General features: G+C 46.5%; 2 protein-coding genes and 2 non-coding genes across 4 annotated transcripts; 2 read left to right on the forward strand and 2 right to left on the reverse strand.

Annotated features, from left to right (window-relative positions):
* Window positions 1-414: 414 nt before the first annotated feature.
* On the forward strand, window positions 415-2,472 carry LOC145335843 (histone H3-like). Its single transcript, XM_080181569.1, has 2 exons — window positions 415-700; window positions 2,039-2,472. The coding sequence occupies exons 1-2, from the start codon at window positions 415-417 to the stop codon at window positions 2,470-2,472; spliced, it is 720 nt and encodes a 239-aa protein (XP_080037695.1).
* Window positions 2,473-2,598: 126 nt separating this feature from the next.
* On the reverse strand, window positions 2,599-23,036 carry LOC145335901 (uncharacterized). Its single transcript, XM_080181635.1, has 2 exons — window positions 22,381-23,036; window positions 2,599-3,641 (listed from the first exon to the last, which is right to left on the reverse strand). The coding sequence occupies exons 1-2, from the start codon at window positions 22,764-22,766 to the stop codon at window positions 3,233-3,235; spliced, it is 795 nt and encodes a 264-aa protein (XP_080037761.1). The 5' UTR covers window positions 22,767-23,036; the 3' UTR covers window positions 2,599-3,232.
* On the forward strand, window positions 17,459-17,530 carry trnam-cau (transfer RNA methionine (anticodon CAU)). The gene has a single exon. It is a non-coding gene; the product is annotated as a tRNA-Met (tRNA).
* trnal-uaa (transfer RNA leucine (anticodon UAA)) lies at window positions 20,494-20,576 on the reverse strand. The gene has a single exon. It is a non-coding gene; the product is annotated as a tRNA-Leu (tRNA).
* Window positions 23,037-23,397: the final 361 nt, after the last annotated feature.

A 23,397-nucleotide genomic window follows, 5' to 3' on the forward strand; every position in this document is an offset into this window, starting at 1 on the left:
CTCTCTCTCTCTTCACAAAAGCTGCCGGATTATTTGCAGCATTTTCTGTTTCGATTCCAGATTTCAAAGCCCCGGGTTTGTGGAAACTCTTGAGTGTGAAGGGCGGCTCTGGAAGGGTTTGTGTGGGGAGCTGGCTTTCGTTTCCATTCTTAATAAACGGGTTGAAATTGGCGGTTGCAGAAACTGGAGGTGGAGCTGAAAGATCAGGGGCCGTTCTGTGTGTGTGTGTGTGTGTGTGTGTGTCAGGCCGGCTCTCTCCTCCCTCCCGCTCTGGGTTGAATCTTCACTCTGTCTCCTCCCCCCTCTCTGCTCTCACTCCGCCTTTCTCAGTCAGGTCGGGGCGGCCTGTATAAAAGGAGCCTGAAAGAGTTCCTCTCTCTCAGATTGGGCAGTGATCGGAGTGAAGAATCCATCATGTCTGGCAGAGGGAAAGGAGGCAAAGGACTGGGGAAAGGCGGAGCCAAGCGGCACCGCAAAGTGCTCCGTGATAATATCCAGGGCATCACCAAACCAGCAATCCGCCGCCTGGCTCGCCGTGGCGGGGTCAAGCGGATCTCGGGCTTGATCTATGAGGAGACTCGCGGGGTGCTGAAGGTTTTCCTGGAGAATGTGATCAGGGATGCGGTCACCTACACTGAACACGCCAAGCGCAAGACGGTCACTGCCATGGATGTGGTGTACGCTCTGAAACGCCAGGGCCGCACTCTCTATGGATTCGGCGGCTGAACAACTCGACCCTTTTCCAGCCAACACACAACAAAGGCTCTTTTCAGAGCCACTCACCGCCTCACAGAGAGAGCAGTGACCTGGGGACGGGGGGGAGCTGGGACAGGCTGCTCAGTGTTTGAGATGCAGCTTTGCTTTGTTTCGGTTCCGGTGCCGGGAAATCACCCAATTGAACATTTCATTTGGAGCAGGATTGTTGTTGAAATGTTTCAGTGGATTGTCTCAGCAGCCCCCAGTTGACATGTGCCCTGAGTGAAAGGCCACCTCACTCCCTGTCTAATCACTCAGTGTTTGGATAGAGTTTCTAAAAGCTTTCTCTGGAATAGCGGGAGTTTAGGAGCAGCAGCCGGTGAATCGTTCACTGGAACCAGTGCCAGTTGTGATGCTATTTGCCCCCCAGACGGTTGTTTCCTGCACTGAAGCTGACAGGCTTTGGGAAACTGCTGAGTTTCCGCTCAGTCATTCACAAAACCCGCAATTCCCGCAGTTTGAGCCGCTCCAACCCCCAGCCTGCTTCTGATTGGCCATCCTCTCCGCATCGGAACCAATCGCACAGCATCGAATGTGAACATTGAGCCAATCATTGGCTTCGACTGTCAACCGGCAGGAATTTTGAATGGGGGGAAATGGCGCCAATTTCAGCGCGGGAAAGGGAATGGAGACAAATTCTTAACTTCTCAACAAGAATAACATCTCTATTAATATTCTGCTGTAAGATTATTTTACAAAGAGGTTTCATTTGTGAACATTTGTCCGCGGCAAACGGCTCTATTCAGGAATGTCAAACGGGACAAATATGAATTCACTCTCTGTAACAAACAACAGACTCAATCCCTTTCACACCGGCTTCAGGGGGACACAGAGAAGACACAGATTTCTCATCCTTTCCCCTGAAAGCGGCACAAGCCACAGGCGGAGGGGAAATCTAAATGGGCTGGAGAGGGAAGGGACAGGGATCGAGTGGAACAGCGGGAGATTCTGGGAATGAACAGCCCAGAGAGCGGGGAAAGGGTCTCAAACACCAAGTGGAGGGAGATGGATTTCAAACCTTCAATGTTTCTGGTAATTAAGGACGGAATGAAGTCTTATTTTATACAAACGGTTATTTCCTGCACAGAAAATGGAGTAATTTCTGGAAGGGGCGGTGAAGAAAACAAGTGAGGCGATCAGAACCTGAGTTCCAGACATTCATTCCCTGCTCAGAGTTTGATTGAAACTTCCTGGGCCAATTCCCGCTGGGGGGGCGGTTCCTCACAGAGTTTAAAAAGGCGGCTGCAGCGCAGACTCTGGATTAACAGTCTGTGTGTCTCAGGTTGTGCTGAATCCGCTCAGAAAATGGCCAGGACCAAGCAGACAGCGCGCAAATCGACCGGAGGGAAAGCTCCTCGCAAACAGCTGGCTACCAAAGCGGCCCGGAAGAGCGCTCCAGCCACGGGCGGAGTGAAGAAGCCTCATCGCTACAGACCCGGCACTGTGGCTCTGAGGGAGATCCGCCGCTACCAGAAATCCACCGAGCTGCTGATCCGCAAACTGCCCTTCCAGCGCCTGGTGCGAGAGATCGCTCAGGACTTCAAGACAGACCTGCGCTTCCAGAGCTCGGCCGTCATGGCCCTGCAGGAGGCCAGCGAGGCTTACCTGGTGGGGCTCTTTGAGGACACCAACCTGTGCGCCATCCACGCCAAGCGAGTCACCATCATGCCCAAAGACATCCAGCTGGCCCGCCGCATCCGCGGGGAACGCGCCTAAAACCCCGGCTTCAGCACCAAGAACAACAACGGCTCTTTTCAGAGCCACCAACTCGACACATGAAAGAGCTGCCATCTCCTGTTAACCAATCTAGTCTTTCAATTCCCGGCACAGAATCTTCCCAGGACTCTGAAACCTCTCCATCTTACAATTAACTCTCCGTTACATTGAGCTCTCTCCAATCCTTTGATGGTTACAGTCAAAACCATCCCGTTAACAATTCTACCGCAATTTAATTTTAAAGTGGTTTTATTAAACCTGCCATCATTTCAGTTTCCGAGGAATAATTCCGCAAATCCACTTTCTCCGCACATGTTTGGAGTGAGGATTGAGAATTGTGTCAGTCAGGGTCAGAATATGAACCATGTCTCAAACAGTAACCCCCTCACACCGATATCACCATTACAGAAACACTTGTACATTCGGACAGACAATAATTAACACTTTTCCAGATACAATGACTGGCTTTGAAAACTGATGGGCTGCAGATGACTGTCCTCACAGACTGTCACACTTTCAACAATTATATTGGAAATCGGATCATTTCAGTTCACTGGGACGGTTCCCCCAATAAACAGCAGAAACTTGTATTAAAATATTCTATGTGTCAATAGTAGGGATTGATAGAACAAAGCGGGAAACAGCTGGACTGTGAATAGCAGTGCAGAATCTGACCGATAGACACCAGGCCGCCCTTTTCCAGATAAAGTGAGTGGCTCTGAAAAGAGCCTTTGGGTTATCAGATGAAAGAATGGCCGCTTCACTTGCTCTTGCTGGAGACGGCGGAGGTTTTCTTGGGCAGCAGCACGGCCTGGATATTAGGCAGCACCCCGCCCTGAGCGATGGTCACCCCTCCCAGCAGCTTGTTGAGCTCCTCGTCGTTGCGGACGGCCAGCTGCAGGTGTCTGGGGATGATGCGGGTCTTCTTGTTGTCCCGGGCCGCGTTCCCGGCCAGCTCCAGGATTTCAGCGGTCAGATACTCGAGCACAGCAGCCAGATAGACCGGGGCTCCGGCACCCACACGCTCAGCATAGTTGCCCTTTCTCAGGAGCCTGTGAACACGGCCCACCGGGAACTGCAGTCCAGCCCGGGAGGAGCGAGACTTGGCCTTGGCCCGAACTTTCCCGCTGCTCTTTCCTCTTCCAGACATTTCCCCAATCTCCCAAAGCCTTTCACAAAGAATGCTGAAATCCACTCCCTTTCGCTTCTCTTCTAGCTCCGGGAGGAATGGAGGGCCCACATTGCTGATTGGTCACTTTGTTGCTACCTCTCAGCATCTTGTCCATATGACCAATCAGAAATCTGCTGAACTGACCAATCCGGAGCCTCCACGGAGTGAGGGCGGAAAAGCCCAAATTCTCAGCTTCCCACCGATTTCATTTCAAATTGGAAAAGTCCCCAAAGGGGAAAAGAACAAATCCTCCTAGCGCTTTCTAACTGTCCCGGGCGGGAATCCATCCCTGTTCACAGCATTCCCAGAAGGAAAACACTCCCGTTTAGTCTTCAATCAGAACCCAGTGTCCTTCACTGGAAACAGGGAGCCCGATCCAGTCCCTCAGACTCAGTTTGTACCAATTTCTACAGATCCTTATAATCATCAGTGTGTGTCCCAGATAGGGGCTGGGAAATTGGACTGGGATTTATGCATCTTCCTGTCAGTGGGACTGAGTTGGGGGTGACACGGAAACAAAGTCTGTCTGTTCTGCTCTGATTGTGGGATTGAAAATGTTTCTGCACCAGTTCTGCTGCCTGAGACTGTGAAACTGATGCACTCTGATAGAGAACATACATACTGTGTGTGAGGAGCTCACTGTTCATTGTAACTCAGGGGAGGAAACTTCAAACTAACCTGGATCGATTCAATGATTGCCTGTCAGGAATAATTGACTCATTGTAACCCAATTACAGGTGAGGGAATAATACACAGGCCCTGTTTCAATTTGATTTACTGTTGTCACATGTATTGGTATACAGTGAAAAGTATTGTTTCTTGTGCGTTATACAAGCAAAGCATACCATTCAGAGAGTACATGGGGAGAGAGGAATGACAGAGTGCAGAATGTAGTGTTACATTCATAACTCATCTGTAGTGAAAGATCAATATAAAGTAGGTCCATTCAAAAGTCTGATGGCGGCAGAGAAGATTGAGTTGGTTGGTACATGATCTCAGACTTCTGTATCTTATTCCTGTTGGAAGAAGGTGGAAGAGAGAATGTCCGGGGTGTGTGGGGGCTTTGATTATGCTGCTGCTTTTCTGATGTGATGGGAAGTGCAGATAGAGGCAATGGATGGGAGGCTGCTTTCTGTGATGGACTGGGCTACTATAAGAACTGTTTGTAGTTTAAGGTGGTCTTGGTAAGAGCAGAAGCCAGACCGAGCTCTGATATATCTGGAAAGGGTATTATCTACAGTGCATCTGTAAAACTTGGTGAGAGTCACAGCAAAAATGCTGAATTTCCTTAGCCTCCTGTGAACTTAGCGGTCTTACTTAACTATAGAGTCAGCGTGGAAGGACCAGGATAAGTCATTGATGATCTCGACACATAGAAACCTGAAGCTCTCAACAATTTCCATTTTATCCCCATTGATGTAGACAGGGGCTCGTCCTCCACTGTACTTCCTGAAGTTAATGACAATCCCCTTTGTTTGGGTGACATTGAGGGAGAGATTATTGTCGTCACACTAATTTACCAGATTCTCTATCTCATTCCTGTAGTCCGTCTCATCATTTGTCGAGATCGAATCCACGATGGTGGTATCATCAGCAAACTTGAAAATAGAGTTGAAGCAGAATTTGGCTTCACAGTCAGAAGTGTATAAGGAGCATCGTAAGGGGTTGAGGACACAGCCTTGTGAGGCACTGGTGTTGAGGATAATCGTGGAGGCGGTGTCGTTGCCAATCTTTACTCATTGTGGTCTGTGGGTTAGGAAATCTAGGATGCCGTCACAGAGGGAGGAGCCAAGCCCTCGGCCATGGAGTTTGAAGATGGGTTTTGTAGGAATAATGGTGTTGAAGGCTGAGCTGGAATCAATAAATGGGAATCTGACATGTGTCTTTGTTATCCAGGTGTTCCAGGGTTGAGTATATGGTCAGGGAGACGGCATCTACTGTGGATCTGTTGCGGCAGTAGGTGAACTGTAGTGGATCCAGGCAATCTGGGAGGCTGGAGTTGATCCGTGCCATGACTAACCTTTCGAAGCACCTCATAATGATGGATGTCAGAGCTACCAGGCAATAGTCATGGAGCCTCGCTGCCTGGCTTATCTTTGCTACAGGGATGATGGCCATCTTCTTGAAGCCTGTAGGGACCTCAGATTGGTGTGAGGAGAGATTGAAGATGTCTGTGAATACCCCCGCCAGCTGCTCCACACAGGATCTGAGTGCCTGTCCCTGTACCCCATCCGGGCCAGTCGCTTTCCGCAGGATGACTTTCAATGCGGCTGATCTGAAGTCTGTGATGGTGACCTCGGATACAGGTTCAGCCAAGGCTTTCAGAGTGGAGGGCATCCTCAAAACAGGCATAGAATGCATTGAGCTCATCAGGGAGGGGGGCATCGTCACTGGCAATTCTACACACCTTCATCTGGTAACCTGTTGTGTCTTTCAGACCTTCCCACAAACGATGGGAGTCCATGTGGCGAGCCTGGGACTCGAGCTTGGTCCGGTACTGGCACTTGGCAGCTGTGATGGTTCTCTGTAGATCACATCTGGATTTGTTCCAGTTCAGGGTCCCCTGACTGGAAATGCTTTGGAGCTGGACTTCAGGAAGCAGTGAATATCCCTGTTCATCCACACTTTCCGGTCGGGAAACACATGGATTTGCTCCTTTGGCTCAGTCTTCTATGCAATACTAATGAAGTCAGTTATTGTGGTGAAGTAAACATTCAGGGTGCTTGCTGAGTTTTTAAATATTGACCAGCCATTGACTCGAAGCAGTCATGTAGGAGATCATCCCATTCCGCAGACCAACAATGCCGGACTTTCTTTAATCGGATTCTCCTGCTTCAGTTTTTTGCCTGGAAGCTGGGAGCAGGAGCATGGCCTTGTGATCTGATTTGCCAAAGTTTGGGCGGGCGATAGAACGGTCGGCATGTTTGATTTTTGTGTAGCAGTGCTCGAGGATGTTTGTGCCTCTGGTGGGACAGGTGACATGTTGGTAGTACTTTGGTAGGACACTCTTGAGATTGGCCTGGTTGAAGTCCCCGGCCTGGATGAACAAGGCCTCGGGATATTTTGTCTCAAGGCTGTTTGTGGTGGTAGATATTTCATCCAGCGCGACCTTCACATCTGCCTGGGGTGGAATGTAAACTGCTGTCAGGATAACAGAGGTGAACTCCTGTGGAAGGTTATCGGGGCAGCATTTCAGCGTCAGATATTCTAGGTCCGGGGAGCAGAAACTCGCCAGTGTTGTGACATCGGAGCACCAAGAGGTGTTGATTAGAAGGCAGACGCTACCTGCGCGAGCCTGATTTGAGGCTGCTGTAAGGTCCATTCGGTGGACGGAGAAGCCCTGTGGTTGTACGACACTGCCCGGTGAAGCAGGTGTGATCTGTGTCTCTGTGAAACACAGCACACAGCAGTCTCTCAGTTCCCTTTGAAAAGTGAGTCTGGTTTTCAGTTCATTGAGATTGTTTTGCAGAGATTGAACATTTGCCAGGAGTGAGCTGGGGAGGGGGGTCTTGGAACCACATTGTTTGAGTCTCACCTGCAGGCCTGCGCGTTTCCCCCGCTTCCTGGGGTGGCTGCTCCCTGTCCTGCCTGCCAGACGGTGTTTAGTCTGTGGTATCGAGGGTGTAGCTGGGTCCTGTTTGCGCTTTGGTTGGTGTGTGGGTGGAGGATTTGTTGCCATGGTCACGGGTCCTGCCTCGGCAGTCGGGTCTGAGTGGGGGGGAGTTCCGGGTCACTGTCGGGCTGCGGTTCCAGTTCGGAGGGTGTTCACACCACACTCCGGTGTGGACAGGTTGAAGGCCGGTTGGCGGACGGGGTCTCTGGGGTCACGGCTGGGTCCACGTGTTCGGGTTCTCCGGGTCACTGCAGGTCAGGGTCTTCCTTCCGAGGTCAGAGGATCTCTAATCTCACAAATAAATTTAAAAGAGCAGTTTCAGTAATTTATAAATCTCAGTACATAATCATAATGAACAGTCACAAAGGAAACCCAGTGATACAAACATTGTCAATGTATGACTGCAGTCCTCAGTGTCTGTACGAGAAGTATGATCAGTGGTGGTAGGCGCTATGACAATTCAATGACATTCAGATAGAACTGAAACCCTGCACTGCTCCATGAATGGGATAACGTTCGAATTTCCATTCATTGCTCCGGTGTGATTAACCAGATAGTAATCAAAACCAAACAGTCTCTGTTTAAAACGTGTCCATCCTCGTTCTCACCCGGTCCCTGCGAGAGCTGCTCTTTGTCTAACTCCCCACATCCTGTCTGTCTGCCTCTGATTCCAATCTTCACTGTCCAATTACAGCAAACCAGGGGAGACTGGAACTAGAATCATTACAGTGCACAAGGAGACAGTTCACCACATCCAGTCCATGCTGGCTTCTCCATACAACAATCCAGTCAGTCCCATTCCCCTGCTCTATCCCCATAGCCCGACAAGTTTATTTCCCTCAAATGTCCATCCAAATTCCTCTTTGAAATGATTCATTGTCTCTGCTTCCACCCTCAGAGGCAGCAACTTCCAGGTTGTTACTCGCTGCATGAAAAGTTCTCCCACACATCCTCTCTCTGTCTCTTCCCAAAACCTTCACCCTGTGTCCCCTAGTCCGTGTACTATCAGTGAATGGGATCAGTTTTCTTTGTCTACCTGATCCACACCTGCCATAATCCTGTCCACCTCGATCAGATCTCCCCCTCAATCTGCTTTGCTCCAAAAAGATCTACCCCAGCTTCTCCAACACAACTTTGTGGCTAAAAACCCCTCATTGCTGAAACCATTCTGGTCAATCTCCTCTGCACCCACTGAATGATCCTCACACGTTTCCTCAAGTGTGCTGAGCAGAACTGGACTCAATACTCCAGCTGTGATCCAATCAGAGCTTTCTAAAGGCTCAGTGTAACTTGTATGATTCTGTTCTCAATGCCCCTGTGTCCTCATGGGGAGGGTCACTCGTGTGGATGGGGAGGGTCTGCACTAACCTGGCAGGAGGATGGGCACCACTATATAGAAGTAGAAAAGGGGAATATCTACAGAAGGAAATAAAATCACCGGCTCAATGCTCAATGCATTGCAATTGAGCTCAATGCATTCTGTGCCCATTTTGAGAAAGAGCTCAGTGAGAGTACGCCCTCCGCTCTGGAAGCCTCGGATGAACTTGTATCTAAGGTCACCATTGCAGATGTCAGAGCAGCTTTCTCAAAGGCCAACCCAAGGAGGGTGACTTGCCTGGATGGGGTACCCGGATGAGCACTCAGATCCTGCATGGATCAGCTGGCAGGGGCATTCACAGATATCTTCAATCTCTTTTTCCAACAATCTGAGGTCCCTACCTGCTTCAGAAAGATGACCATCACCCCACTAGCAAGGAAAAGCTAAGCAGCTTGCCTCAATGACTATTGTCCAGCGGTTCTGACATCCATCATTCAGAAGTGCTTTGAAAGATTAGTCATAACACAAATCAGTCCCAGACTCCGGACTGCCTGGATCCAGACAGTTCGCCTACCGCCGCAACAGTACACAGCAGACGCCATCTCCCTGGCCCTGCACTCAACCCTGAAACACCGAGATAACAAAGGCACTTACACCAGACTCCAATTTATTGACGACAGCTCAGCCTTCAACACCATTATTCCCACAAAACTCATCTCCAAACTCCGTGGCCTGGGCCTCAGCGCCTCCCTCTGTGACTGGATACTGAACTTCCTAACACACAAACCACAATCAGAAATGATAAACAACACCTACTCCACGATCATCCTCAACACTGGTACCCCACAAGGCTGTGTTCTCAGCCCCCTATTATACTCCTGATATGACTGTGTGGCCAAACTCCCCTCCAATTCAATTTTCAAGTTTGCCGATATCACCACTGTAATGGTTCGGCTCATAAACAATAACGAGACAGAGTACAGGAATGAGATAGAGAACCTGGTGAACTGGTGTGGCGACAATAATCTGTCCCTCAATGTCAACAAGACGAAGGAGATTGTCTTCGACTTCAGGAACCATAGTGGAGAACATGCCCCTGTCTACATCAACAGGGACAAAATAGAAATAGTTGAGAGTCTTAAGTTTTTAAGTGTCCAGATCACCAACAACCTGTCCTGCCCCCCACCATACCGATACGATAGTAAAGCACGTCACTGCCTATACTTTCTCAGAAGACTACGGAAATTTAGCACGTCAGCTACGACTCTTACCAACTTTTACAGATGCAGCATAAAAAACATTCTTTCTGGTTGTATCACAGCTTAGTTTGGCTCCTGCTCTGCCCAGGACTGCAAGAAACTACAAAAGGTTGTGAATGAAGCCCAATCCATCACGGAAACCAGCTTCCAATCCACTGGTTCTGTCTATACTTCCTCCTGCCTCGGAAAAGCAGCCAACATAATTAAGGACCCCAGGTACCCCGGACATTCTCTCTTCCACTTCCATCCGTTGGGAAAAAGATACAAAACTCTGAGGTCACGTATTAATCGATTCACGAGCAGCTTCTTCCCTGATGCCAGACTTCTGAATGGACCTACCTTGCATTAAGTTGATCTTTCTTTATACACTCGCTCATACATATGAGAATAATTAATCAACTCATATAAGGTAGGAGTAGATGAAGAAGGAATCTCAGTGGAATACAAGAACAGGTTTGGAAAGCATGTGTATAATCACAAAGTGTCATAGAGGTTCACAGCATGAAACAGGCCCTTCAGCCCAATTTGTCCATGCCACCCATTTTTTTGACCCGTAAGCTAGTCCCAATTGCCCACATTTGGTGCATATCCCTCCATACCTATCTTACCCATGTAACTGCCTATTCGCATTTTAACAGGCAAAATTATACCCACCTCTACTACTACCTCTGGCAGCTTGTTCCAGACACTCACCACACTGCGTGGAAAAATTGCTCCTCTCGACCCTTTTGGATCTCTCCCCTCTCACCTTAAACCTGTGCCCTCTCGTTTTAGGCTCCCATCCTTTGGGAAAATATGTTGACTATCCAGCTGTTCTATGGCCCCTCGTAATTTTATAGACTTCTATAACATCACCCCTAAGCCTCATATGTTCCAGAGAAAAATGTCCCCGTACATCTCTCCTTATAACTCAAACCTTCAAGTCCCAGTAGCATCCCAGTAAATCTTTTCTAGACTCTGTCTTGTTTAATAATACCCTTTCTATAATTGGGTGACCAGAACTGTACACAGTATTCCAAGTGTGGCCTGATCAACGTTTTGTAACAACTTCAACAAGACGTCCCAAATCCTGTATTCAATGTTCTGACCAATGAAACCAGGCCTGCTGGATGCCTTCTTCATCATTCAGTCCACCTGGGACTCCACTTTCAAGGAACTATGAACCTGTACCCTTTAATCTCTGTTCTATAACTCTCCCCAGTACCTACCATTAACTGACCAAGTCCTGCCTTGGTTTGATCTACCAAAATACATCGCCTCGCATTTATCTAAATTAAACTCTATCTGTCATTCATCAGCCCTGTTGCAATCCTAGATAACCTTCTTTACTGTCCACTATGCCAGCAACCTTGGTGGCACATGGGACAGTGTGGTGAATAAGGTTGATGAGTTAGAAGCACAAATAGCCACATAGGAAAAAGGGAGGTGTGGTGAGAAAGAAATAGAGCAGCAAATCTGCAGGCAGATCATGCATTGCAGATGTAGAATTAACTGCATTTTCACACAGACTGACAGGAATGTTGCCACGTGATCCACGTATTAGTGGGTGGTCACTTGAGTAACAGTGATCATTGTATCACAAGCTTGATATTAGCAAGGAACAATCTAAAGTAACACTTTTGAATTGGAAGAGGCCTAACTTCAATGGGAGGAGCTGGGATTGAGCCAGGGTCAAATGGAGCCAAAATCTGACAGGAAAAACTGTAACAGTGATGGGTGATCTTTCAGGAGATATTTCAGGTATAGACTCAGTACATTCTGATCAGGGTGAAAGGGACGGGAACCAAAGCCAGGGCTCCTTGGATGATGAGGATGATAGAAAATATAATGAAACAATGAAGAGGCCGTATGATGCAGGTCAGAAGAATTCTTCAAGTGTGTGTGTGAGTTATAGTGTGTGTGTGTGAAATTAACTCTGTATCTGTCCATCTCTGTTACTGTATGTGGAGTTAACTCATTCCTGCTGTCAATCTGTACGAGAGCACCATTCACTCTCTGTCAGCCTCTGTTGCTGTGTTTCATTGGAATTACAGTAAATTTCTTCCTGTCAGTTTATTTGAGGATGGAATTAATTCTCTGATGTGTCAGCCTCTATTAGTGCAAGTGAGTGTGGAGTTAACTCGATTAGCCAGTCTCTGTTCCTGTGTTTCAATGTGCAATTACCTCTCTGTCCTATTCTGGGGGTTGATTGGCTCAGTTGGCTGGACAGTGGGGCTGTGACGCAGAGTAACTCCAACAGCGTGGGTTCAATTCCTGTACCAGCTGGGGTTATTCATGAAAGGGGAGAACAGCCTATGGCCATCTGGGACTGGGCTGAATTTAGCCTTTACCTTTCTGTCCATCTCTGTTAGTATGTGTGCATATAGACTTACTTCTGTATCTGTAATTCTCTATTACTGTGTGTGAATGGGGCATTAACTCTCTGTTCATCTCTGATTTGTATGTGACACTGAAATTAAGTGTTCTCTATCCTTTACTGCAGTGTGACATTAACTCTGTCAATCTCTGTTACCGTATGTAGGTGTGGAATTGACTCAATCATCCGAGAATAATGACTGTGTCAGGGTCTGTTAGTGTATGGAAGCGGGTCATGATCAGCTTAGCAAACAGTAGCGAGTGGAGCCTGATTCCTGAGATGAAGGAGTTATTTTATGAGGAAAAATTAAACAAGTCTGGCCAATTTTCAGTGGAGAAGAATGAGAGAGGATTGTACTAAAACACATAAGATTCTCAGGGGCTTGACAGTGTAGATGCTGAGGGGGATGTTGCCATTTATAGGGGGAAACTAGAACTGGAGGCACAGGTTAAAGATAAAACATCTCCAATTTAAGATGGCGATTAGGAGGAATTACTTCTCTAAAGGGACCCTTAATTTTTGTCATTCAATAGATTCAGTCTAGAGTTAGATAGATTTTTGAGACACAAGAGAATCAAGGGTTTTGGGGACAGGCACTCAAGTGGAGTTGAGGCCACAATCAGATCAGCCATGATCTTACTGAATGGCAGAACAGGCCTGATGGGCTGAATGGCCTTCTCCTGCTCCTTCTCCTTATATTCTGGTATTGTGTGTGTGGAACTAACCCTTTTTCTGTCAGTCTCTGTTACAGTTTTTTCAGTGTGGAATTAATTCAGTCTGATACTGGATATGAATGTGGAATTGATTCTCTGTCCAGCACTTATTGTGTGCAAGTTTGCAATGTTTCTGTAATTGTACAGAATGATCACAGTTAATAATCTTTGATCAGAAGTGTTTGGACCTGATGCTCTCAAATGTACCCAGAATTAAAGCCATCCATTTCTCCTGCTTCTACAAACCAAAGTCACCCAGACAAAAAACTTACCTTCTCCGAAACTGAGGGACTGAATTCCAAAACCAACATCCAGCCTGATTCAAAATGGCTCTTAATTTGTCTATATCAGGCCTCAGTTTTCTGAGCAACAGCTGCAATAATTCACAGGTGAAATCATGTGGACACTGGACATCTGAAACAAGGAGAACATTCTGGAATATACAACAGGTCAGGCAGCATCTGTGGAGAGAGAAACAGAGTTCATGTTTCAGCTCACTGACAATCAACCCACAATAAACTACTTGCTGATATCTGTCAATGGCGGCTGCAGTTCCCATGTGAGGAGGTAATGTCCTAGTGATATTGGCACTGGTCTAATGACCCAGAGATCCAGGGGAAATTCAATGGGACCTGAATATCACCACAGCAGATAGTGTAATTTGAGCTCAATTAAAATCTGGAATAAGAACATAAGAAATAGGAAATAGGAGAGGAGTAGGCCATCCAGCCCTTCGAGCCTGCCCCGCCATTCAATAAGATCATGGCTGATCTGTTGTGGCTCAGTTCCACATTCCCGCCCTCTCCCCATAACCCTTAATCCCCTCTCTTATCAAAAACCCATCAACCCGCCTCTTAAAAATATTTAGCGAGGCAGCCTCCACCACTTCAACGGGCAGAGAATTCCAGAGATTCACCACCCTTTGAGTGAAGAAGTTCCTCCTCAACTCTGTTCTAAATTGCCCCCCCTTTATCTTGAGGCTGTGCCCCCTAGTCCTATTATCCTTTCTGTGCGGGAAGAGTCTCTCCATCTCTATCCTATCCATCCCATTCATCATCTTATACGTCTCAATGAGATCTCCCCTCATTCTTCTAAACTCTAACGAGTACAAGCCTAATTTATTCAGCCTCTCCTCATAGCTCAACCCCCTCAACTCCGGCATCAGCCTAGTAAACCTCCTCTGCACTCCCTCCAAGGCCAAAATATCCTTGCGTAAGTACGGTGCCCAAAACTGCACACAGTACTCCAGCTGCAGCCTCACCAATGCCCTATACAGCCGCAGCAAGACCTCCCTACTTTTATATTCAATCCCCCTCGCGATGAAGGCCAACATCCCATTCGCCTTCCTGACCACCTGCTGCACCTGCAAGCTGGGTTTTTGCAACTCATGCACAAGGACCCCGAGGTCCCTCTGCACCGTCGCCTGCTGCTGTTTTTCGCCACTTAAGTAATAACCCTTCCTACCAATATTCCTACCACAGTGGACTACCTCGCACTTGCCAACATTAAATTCCATTTGCCATTTCCTGGCCCATTCGCCCAGCCTACCTAGATCCTTCTGCAGACTCTCCACACTCTCCGCACAATTTGCCATTCCACCAATCTTGGTGTCATCAGCAAATTTCGACACCCTACACTCGGTTACCTTCTCCAGATCATCTATATAAATGGTAAATAGCTGAGGCCCCAGCACCGACCCCTGGGGCACTCCACTAGTCACCATCCGCCAATCCAAATAGCACCCATTGACCCCCACTCTCTGCCTCCTATTTGACAACCAATCCTCTATCCACGCTAACACCCTACCCCCAACTCCATGTCCCCTGACCTTCTGTAATAACTTCTTGTGAGGTACCTTGTCAAACGCCTTCTGAAAATCAAGAAAGACCACATCCACCGGCTCTCCTCTATCCACCGCCCTAGACACATCCTCATAGAATTCCAGTAAATTTGTCAGACACGACTTCCCTTTAACAAAACCGTGCGGTGTCTGCTCTATCAAACACTTTCGAATTAAAGATCTAATGATGGCAATGTTGTAAAAAACCCATTTGGTTTACTGATACCCCTTTAGGGAAGGAAATACACCCACATTAACTATCGTTACCTGTGACTCTAGACCCACAGTATGTTTTTGACTCTTAAATGCCCTCTGAAACGGCCTAACAAGGCACTCAGTTCAAGGGTAATTAGTGTAATAAATGTTGGCCAATCCAGTGACACACACATATCACATGAATGAAAACAATTCTCCGCGCCCCAGAAAGTGCTCTATCCAACACACTGCCTTGCCCGGGCACTGAGAGTGGGCATGATCCCCAGGGGCAGCCGCGGGGCAATCGGTGCTGGAACTTTCCCCACTGCCACTTGTCTCCCATTCCACCAAGCTGCCTGTGTCCTTTGGAAGTTTCCCACTTTCCTCCTCACAGTTGCCAATGCCTCCAGGTTTGGGGGCGTGCGGAAATGTTGAGCTTGTGTCCTGTACACCAAGGTGTGTGTCATTAATATATATCAGGAAGAGCAGGGCTCCTAACACCGAGCCCTGGGGAACTCCACTGGAAACCTTCCTCCAGTCTGAAACACACCCATTACCCACTCCTCTCTGTTTCCTCTCACTCACACTGTTCCATATGGGGCGGTGAGGATGGCCTCGCTGCACCATCCGCTTCATGGTGCCGCTCCCCCGGCTCCCTCCCCGCACCTCCGCCGGGCCCCGGGCGCCTCTGACTCGGTGTTACTGCGGCTGCGCGCAGCCCCGTTCAGCTTTCGGGAGCCGCACCGCGCATGCTCCGCGCGGACAGACGAGACCCGGGGACGCGGCCTAATGGCGCCTGCGCCGTGCGGACCATCTGAATGAGATAGACCGTATTCACTCGCGCGCTGAATCCTGGGTTCTCCAGGCCTCCATTACATTGAATAAAACAGAACATAAAATATATTTAAACTCTGAACGAGATTTCCTCTCCGTTCAGTGCAATACTTCCTCTTATCTAAATTACAGCCTCAAAATGTATTTCTATCCTTATTTGTCCAATGGTATTTTAACTTTTACTTTTCGTCCCAATTGGCTTCGATTACAGGCATCATGTTCAGGATCACAGCAACTTTGCTGCCCAACGTCAAATGTGTTCCCTGATGTTCTTATTTCTTATTTTATCCCATTCACAACAAATTTGTGCCGTTGTTTCATAGAAACATTTTATTTACATTTACTCTATTGAAACCAATCATGATTTTAATCCATTCTCTCCAAACTCCTCTCAACCTGATTCCCGAGTTCAGACAGTATGAATGCAGGAAGTGTGAATTTAATTTCAAAGTTCTGCAATTATGTAACAAGTGAGCTGCTGCTGAGACGAACAAAGTTAATGGCAAAGATTTCAGATCAACATCTTTTCATCAGAATGGTGGAAGTTATAAATGTAATGCATTATAGACAAATGGAGAGGAGAGGGGCTCATGTGAAAGAAAAACAAAGGAAATAGAATGTATGTGACCAATTGGACCACACATGCATTAAATAATAAGATTTAGTCACACAGTTGAAAGGGACAATTACCAGATGTATAAAGGTAGAAAAACCTGAATGGTGGAGAGGAGGTCTGAATACCAGGAAAGACCGAGGACAGAATGATTCGTGTGAAAGTAAGATGCAGAATGAAAATGGCAGGTGACTAGAAAATCTTATCAGAAATTACTCATCCTTGTGGAGTGATTGAAAATGTTCCAAGTGTGGGACAGGGGAGCGACACACTTGAGAGCCCTGCCGGCCACAGAACAGTGAGAGGATTGGCTGAGGAAAGGGAAGAAATATCATAAGTTTTTGAATGGAATATTGCATTATCTCTCCTTACAGTTCAGTGTCCACAAGCAGCAGAAATAGCTTTTTCAACATTATATTTTTTGCAAAATTTCACTACTAACAATGTGACTGATTAACTGACTGCTTTGTGGAACAGCTACCATCAGTCCATAAACGTGAAACAAGTCCAATCCTGAAATAGCATCCTAAATCTTAATAAACTAGGAAGGTATGAGAGGTGTGTTTGCTAAAATAGATTATGGATTAATAGATCCATTCAATGGCATGACGGTGGATAAGAAATGACTAATATTTAAGGCAGAGGTGTCTGCAATTAAAGAGTTATACATTCCTTTCTGGCACGTAAACATAACTGGAAAAGTGGCCCAATCATGGATAACAAAATAAATTAAATAGTATTGGATCCAGAGAAGAATCTAAGAACATAAAAGCTTGGAGCAGGAGTCGGCCATTTGACCTCTCGAGCCTGTTCTTCCATTCAATAAAATCATGCCTGAACTTTTCATGAACAGTTTACACAAATGAGCAATCGGTCCATTCTGCTTTGCCTGTGTCTGATCTTCTGTCTCCTGACAATCTGGCGCTGCTTTTGTGTGTGTTCCATTTTTTGTGTGTTAGACAGTGGAATTGTGCCGCCAGGCGGAGCATATTCGCCGTCATTAAACTGCAATACGACAGTGAGATTTTGTCCTGATACTGCACAACAATAATAACGAGGAACTTATTAGCTTGTAGCAGAGTGGCGCAGCGGAAGCGTGCTGGGCCCATAACCCAGAGGTCGATGGATCGAAACCATTCTCTGCTATTTACATTTTCAGGATCAGTTTAAAAAGATCATTTCTGTGTTCCCCAAAAGTAACTCTGCTATTTTTTTCCAGGACACAGTTATCTTCATCAACTCTCGCTGACAATAGACAATCTAATCTGCCAATAGCTCACTGATGTAAAGGCTACAAACACGTCTTTCCCCCTTTTATTATCAGGGCAGTTCTGACACAGTCAAAAGACCAAAAGTCACATAACCCCTACAATTGTGAAGGAGGCCATTCGGCCCATTTAAATTGCACCGAATCTCCGACAGGGCATCCCATCCATGCCCTATAGTCAGAGTCCCACACACCCACCCCGCTAATCTACCTAACCTTCACTTTTTTTTAACCACACAAAGGGTAATCTAGCATGGCCAATCCTTCCGGCCTGCACGTCTTTGGACTGTGGAAGGAATCCGGGGTACCTGTTTTCCCTATGTAATTTGCCTGGGTGAATGCAGTTCCAACAACACTAGAAGTTTGACACCATCCAGTACAAGGTATCTGATTTCATTCGCTTCCTATCCACAAAGAGTCGCTGCCTCCACATAAAGTTAAAATTAAAGATTATTTATTAGTCACAAGTCTGCTTATATTACCACGGGCAGACAGGGGCAGCAGTGTGTACCTTCTACAAAATGCATTGCCTGAATTCACAAAGGCTCATCTGACAACATCTTCCAAACCCACCATGACTGTGGCCTCGAGGAAAAGGGCAGCAGACACATCAGAACAACACCAATTAGAAATCTCCCTCCAAACCACTCACCATCAGGACTTGGAAATATATTGCCATTCCTTCAGTGCCAGTAGGTCTTCTCACTCCCCAACAGCCACCCACCACCCCCCTCCTCTCCCCCAACCACCTCCAAACCGCACTGTGTGTGTACCTATATGACATTGGTGACAGCAGTTGAAGATTGCAGTTCAGCGCTGCCTATCCCAGGGCAATTATGGACGGGCAATAAATCCCGGCCGAGCCTGTGATGCCCTAATCCCATGAATGAAGAAAGTAAAAAAAAAATCAACTGATCAAAAAGGTTCCTCCTCACCTCTGTCTTAAAGGGGAGGTCGCTTTAAAAAAAAACCTCTGCTCTTCTGATCATATTGTCAGTGTAATTCTGAGCACAATCAGGATTATTTAGTAAGTGTTGCCCCATTGCAGAATCACATTGTGCAGTAACGACAAAATGAGAAAATACTGGAAAATCTCTAGGTTTGGCAGCATCAGTAAGGAGAGAAAAGGTCTGACATTTCGCGTCCAAATGACCCTTTGTCAAAGTCCTTTGACATCTTACAGATGCTGCCACACCTGCTGAGATTTTCCAGGATTTTCTCTTTTAGTTTCAGATTCCAGCATCTGCAGTAATTTGCTATTATTTGTGCAGTTGCGACCTGCCTGGTGGTGGATATGATAGGATTTGTCCTCATGTTTCACCACATCCCCGTAGCTATGGGCTGTCCAAGACACACAATTGATTTTGCAATCAATTCACATGTTTCAATATCTGTTTCCATTCTGTATTTGAATGTGTCTGGTGTTGTTTCTGAGGGGGTCAGTTATATGTGTCTGTCAGACTCTTATAAAGTGTATGTGTTGGATGAGTCTAAATCTGTCAATGGCTTCTTTGTCTGTGAGCATTTTATGTAACTGTGGGAACCATCCATAACATTAAATCCCCTGGGGCTGTTTGTGGAACATGTGCTTTAATTTCCCTGTTTGTAGAACATCAGCTTCATGCTGTAGCTATCAGTGGAATTAACTCTGTGTATAAGTCTATGATGCTGCTAAAACTGCGAGTTTCATTTGGGATTTTTCACCCACGTCTCTCTCTATCTAATCTTCCATTTGTATCCATTAGTCTGTGTGAGACTTTGGTTGTTTCCAAATCTCTCAGTGATACATTTGGTGTGTGTGATTTATTTCATATCACTCAGACTCAGCTCCTGTGAGTGAGTGCAGGAAGCAACCTGGATTTTTCAGCTGTTGATGCTGAATATGTGATTCAGAACTATTCTCTTATTTATCTGTCTTTGGGATTTAGTGTGAGTATGGGATTAATTAAATAACCTTCAATCTCTGGGACAAGTTATCAATTTGGATTAATTCCAAATCATTTTCCAGCACAGAAACAGGCCACTGATGCAGTATGTTTTCAGCAAACAATGTGAGTGAGTTTCAGCCCAGCATTAAATCTGAACACAATTGTGAAAGATAATGTATCCTTCAATCTGATACTGGATTGTTATACAAGTTTCACTCAGGTTATTCACATTGATTTGGTCTGTGACACTCAGTCTGATTCTGAGTAAGAATTTTGACATGAATGTAAAATGGAACTCAGTCTGGAATTGGTACAGTGTCTTCCATCTGGCTCAGTGTGAGTGAGGGGTTAGGATTAGTTTATAATTTATGGGTCATTTCATAGTCATCAAATTGAAATTGTAACTTTTAGTTTCATAATCAGGGTGAGTTTTCAACTGGAATCTGAGTTTGTATCTCAGGTTATACTCACTGTTATAATAGCTCAATCTGAGATTGTATTTCACATTTCTATCTAATGTATTTGTGAGAATACATTATGGGGATTAGTACAGCCACTTCCAAACCCCTGATGTGGGTGATATGACTGGGATTTAACTCGAATCTGAAAGTACCTTATGAAGGTTAATTGTATAACATTTAACCGAAATACCGTTTCATCAGATATTTAATTTGGAGTAAAAACTGCTCTATTGTGGGATTGACACAGTGATGATCTGATAATAGTTTGGACTGGGATTGATGGATCCCCCAATCAGCGGTACTGATTTTGATTTGATTTCTTATTGGGACATGCAGTATTAAGCTGTGAAAACTCTGGTTTCTTGCGAGCTATACAGATCAAGCATCCCATTCACACAATATATAGGGGAGAAGGAGAGGACAGGGTGCAGAATGCAGTGTTAAAAATCTTTCTACCAGGAGTGGGGTTCGAACCCACGCGGACATATGTCCATTGGATCTTAAGTCCAACGCCTTAACCACTCGGCCACCCTGGTACGAGAACTGGACATGATCGGGACATAGCGGCTGTCATTCCTGTTGGATTGAAAATGTGCCTCTGAAATGATTTGTGTTCTCGGAGACTGTGGAACTGATGAGCTGTCTGTGTCTCTGAGCTCGGACTGTGTGTGAGAAGGAGCTGGCGACACTCTCCCCTGAAACTTGTGTGGAGGAAACATCTGATTTCTTCAAATATTTCTCTGTGGAAGCAAAGTCCATTGAATGTTTTAGATAAGAGAGGGGATTAAGGGTTATGGGGAGAGGGCGGGAATGTGGAACTGAGCCACGACAGATCAGCCATGATCTTATTGAATGGCGGGGCAGGCTCGAAGGGCTAGATGGCCTACTCCTGCTCCTATTTCTTATGTTCTTATGAATAACTCCAATCCAGATTGGGTCAGTTTCATCTCTATTAATAATCATTGGGAGCGGTTTGTGAGGCTGCAGCCAGACTCCAGCTCTGATTGGTCACTCTTGTTTCTATCCAATTCTTAACCAATCACAAAGCGAGGGAGTAGAAATGGGAGGTTTTGATTGGTTTACATTTTCAAATGGGAAAAACCCGCCAATTTCAGTGCAGGAAAAATACAAAATAACCGAACGCCTTAATGTTCAGGAAACTATTTCAATCTCACACTTTCTCATCTGTTTATTGTATTTTCCCCTCACTGAATCCTGCCGCTATTTTAGGAACAGTTTGAATTTCTCAATCTCTTATCTGGAACCGGCGGGAATCAGACCCCGCTCAGCAATTTAAAACCGAGCAAATCTCAGCTCAGTGGAAAAGCAGAAACAGAGAGAATCCCAACCAACCCCCTTCACACAGGCTTCACAGGGACAGAGAGAAACGGCTGATTTCTGATCCTCTCCCCTGAAAGCGGCCGGGAATGTTCCAATGGGAAGTGTGGAGAGAATCCCCGGCCCTATCCCGCCGGTGGGACAGGCAGCTTTGTGTCCGGAGAATAGGGAGGGCCCGGGGGGGAAGCGGATCTTAAAGCGCTGCAATGGACTCAGGTCCTGTGTGTGTACAAATCTCACTGATTCCGTCCTCTGGGAAAACTGTGGAATAAACAGATCAGCCCGAGAATAACCTCTTCATTCCCGCCTTTACTCTGTTCCCGGAGCGGCTTCCAGGTCACCCGAAATAACGAACAAATAATTTTATGAATTTAATTCCGCTGCTGCCAAACTGTGAATATAGTTATCACTGAACCTAAAGAATTACCTTCCGATGTGGTGTTTCTCCTCATTGTCCGTGACAAATCCCAGACTGGGGTTTATAATCCGCTCTCAGTTCAGTTTGATTGTCCCTTCAGTGTGAAAGTGTGTGTAAGGGGCGCGTATGAAGTCCCATTCACAGCATTCTGTAACGGGACAAATCTCTATCCTCCAGAAAGAGATTTCTCATTAACTCAATAAGGGAAAAGATGGTGCAGCTTTTTCACAGAGATTGTGGGGGGCTCTGAAAAGAGCTGTTATGTTTGGGGTGTTTTTCAGCCATCAATCTTTGATGCTGTTTCTCACTCTGGGGTAATTGTGTACTTGTTTCTAAATAATTACCTCCGACATGCTGTTGGAACATGTGCAAAAGTTTCTCCAATAAATAGCATAAATTTACATGTATTAAAACACCTGTATCAATATTGGATACAGGGATTGATAAAACAAAGCGGGAAACAGCTGGACTGTGAATAGCAGTGCAGAATCTGACCGATAGACACCAGGCCGCCCTTTTCCAGATAAAGTGAGTGGCTCTGAAAAGAGCCTTTGGGTTATCAGATGAAAGAATGGCCGCTTCACTTGCTCTTGCTGGAGACGGCGGAGGTTTTCTTGGGCAGCAGCACGGCCTGGATATTAGGCAGCACCCCGCCCTGAGCGATGGTCACCCCTCCCAGCAGCTTGTTGAGCTCCTCGTCGTTGCGGACGGCCAGCTGCAGGTGTCTGGGGATGATGCGGGTCTTCTTGTTGTCCCGGGCCGCGTTCCCGGCCAGCTCCAGGATTTCAGCGGTCAGATACTCGAGCACAGCAGCCAGATAGACCGGGGCTCCGGCACCCACACGCTCAGCATAGTTGCCCTTTCTCAGGAGCCTGTGAACACGGCCCACCGGGAACTGCAGTCCAGCCCGGGAGGAGCGAGACTTGGCCTTGGCCCGAACTTTCCCGCTGCTCTTTCCTCTTCCAGACATTTCCCCAATCTCCCAAAGCCTTTCACAAAGAATGCTGAAATCCACTCCCTTTCGCTTCTCTTCTAGCTCCGGGAGGAATGGAGGGCCCACATTGCTGATTGGTCACTTTGTTGCTACCTCTCAGCATCTTGTCCATATGACCAATCAGAAATCTGCTGAACTGACCAATCCGGAGCCTCCACGGAGTGAGGGCGGAAAAGCCCAAATTCTCAGCTTCCCACCGATTTCATTTCAAATTGGAAAAGTCCCCAAAGGGGAAAAGAACAAATCCCTTTGGGAAATTATTCTGATCGGGAATGGAGAATCTCCCTTTCTCTCCTTCCCCAGTCTAGAGTTAACCTGGATCCGGCACTTTCTCATTTTCACTCTGGGTTTATCTGAAAACGAGCCGAAAATAAATTATTCATTTTTGGAAAGTTCGCAAATATATTTCTCAATCAAGAAATACAAAATCCCATCAATAATTAACTAAAAACAAACCTTTTTGAAACATCAGTCTGTTTGCACCATTTTATCCCGAGTTGCTTTTAGAATCCGGGATCCATTCGGGGTTCATCTCGGCCCTTTTTAAAACTCTCCAACCAGCCCCCAGGAAGTTTCATCGTTCTGCAAACGGACGGGCTGTTCCCCA

The sequence above is a fragment of the Carcharhinus amblyrhynchos genome, unplaced genomic scaffold (genome assembly GCF_965287045.1).
Source record: "Carcharhinus amblyrhynchos unplaced genomic scaffold, sCarAmb.v2.hapA scaffold_42, whole genome shotgun sequence".
NCBI classification, from domain to species: Eukaryota; Metazoa; Chordata; class Chondrichthyes; order Carcharhiniformes; family Carcharhinidae; genus Carcharhinus; species Carcharhinus amblyrhynchos.

Excerpts from the sequence above, each read along its gene's own strand:
- LOC145335901 (XM_080181635.1), bottom strand. The coding sequence starts at position 22,766 with ATGTCTGGAAGAGGAAAGAGCAGCGGGAAAGTTCGGGCCAAGGCCAAG. Across the intron at positions 3,642-22,380 it reads GCCGTCTCCAGCAAGAGCAA|GCTTTGGGAGATTGGGGAAA; the intron begins GTGAAGCGGCCA and ends TCTTTGTGAAAG.
- LOC145335843 (XM_080181569.1), top strand. The coding sequence starts at position 415 with ATGTCTGGCAGAGGGAAAGGAGGCAAAGGACTGGGGAAAGGCGGAGCC. Across the intron at positions 701-2,038 it reads CGCTCTGAAACGCCAGGGCC|GTTGTGCTGAATCCGCTCAG; the intron begins GCACTCTCTATG and ends TGTGTGTCTCAG.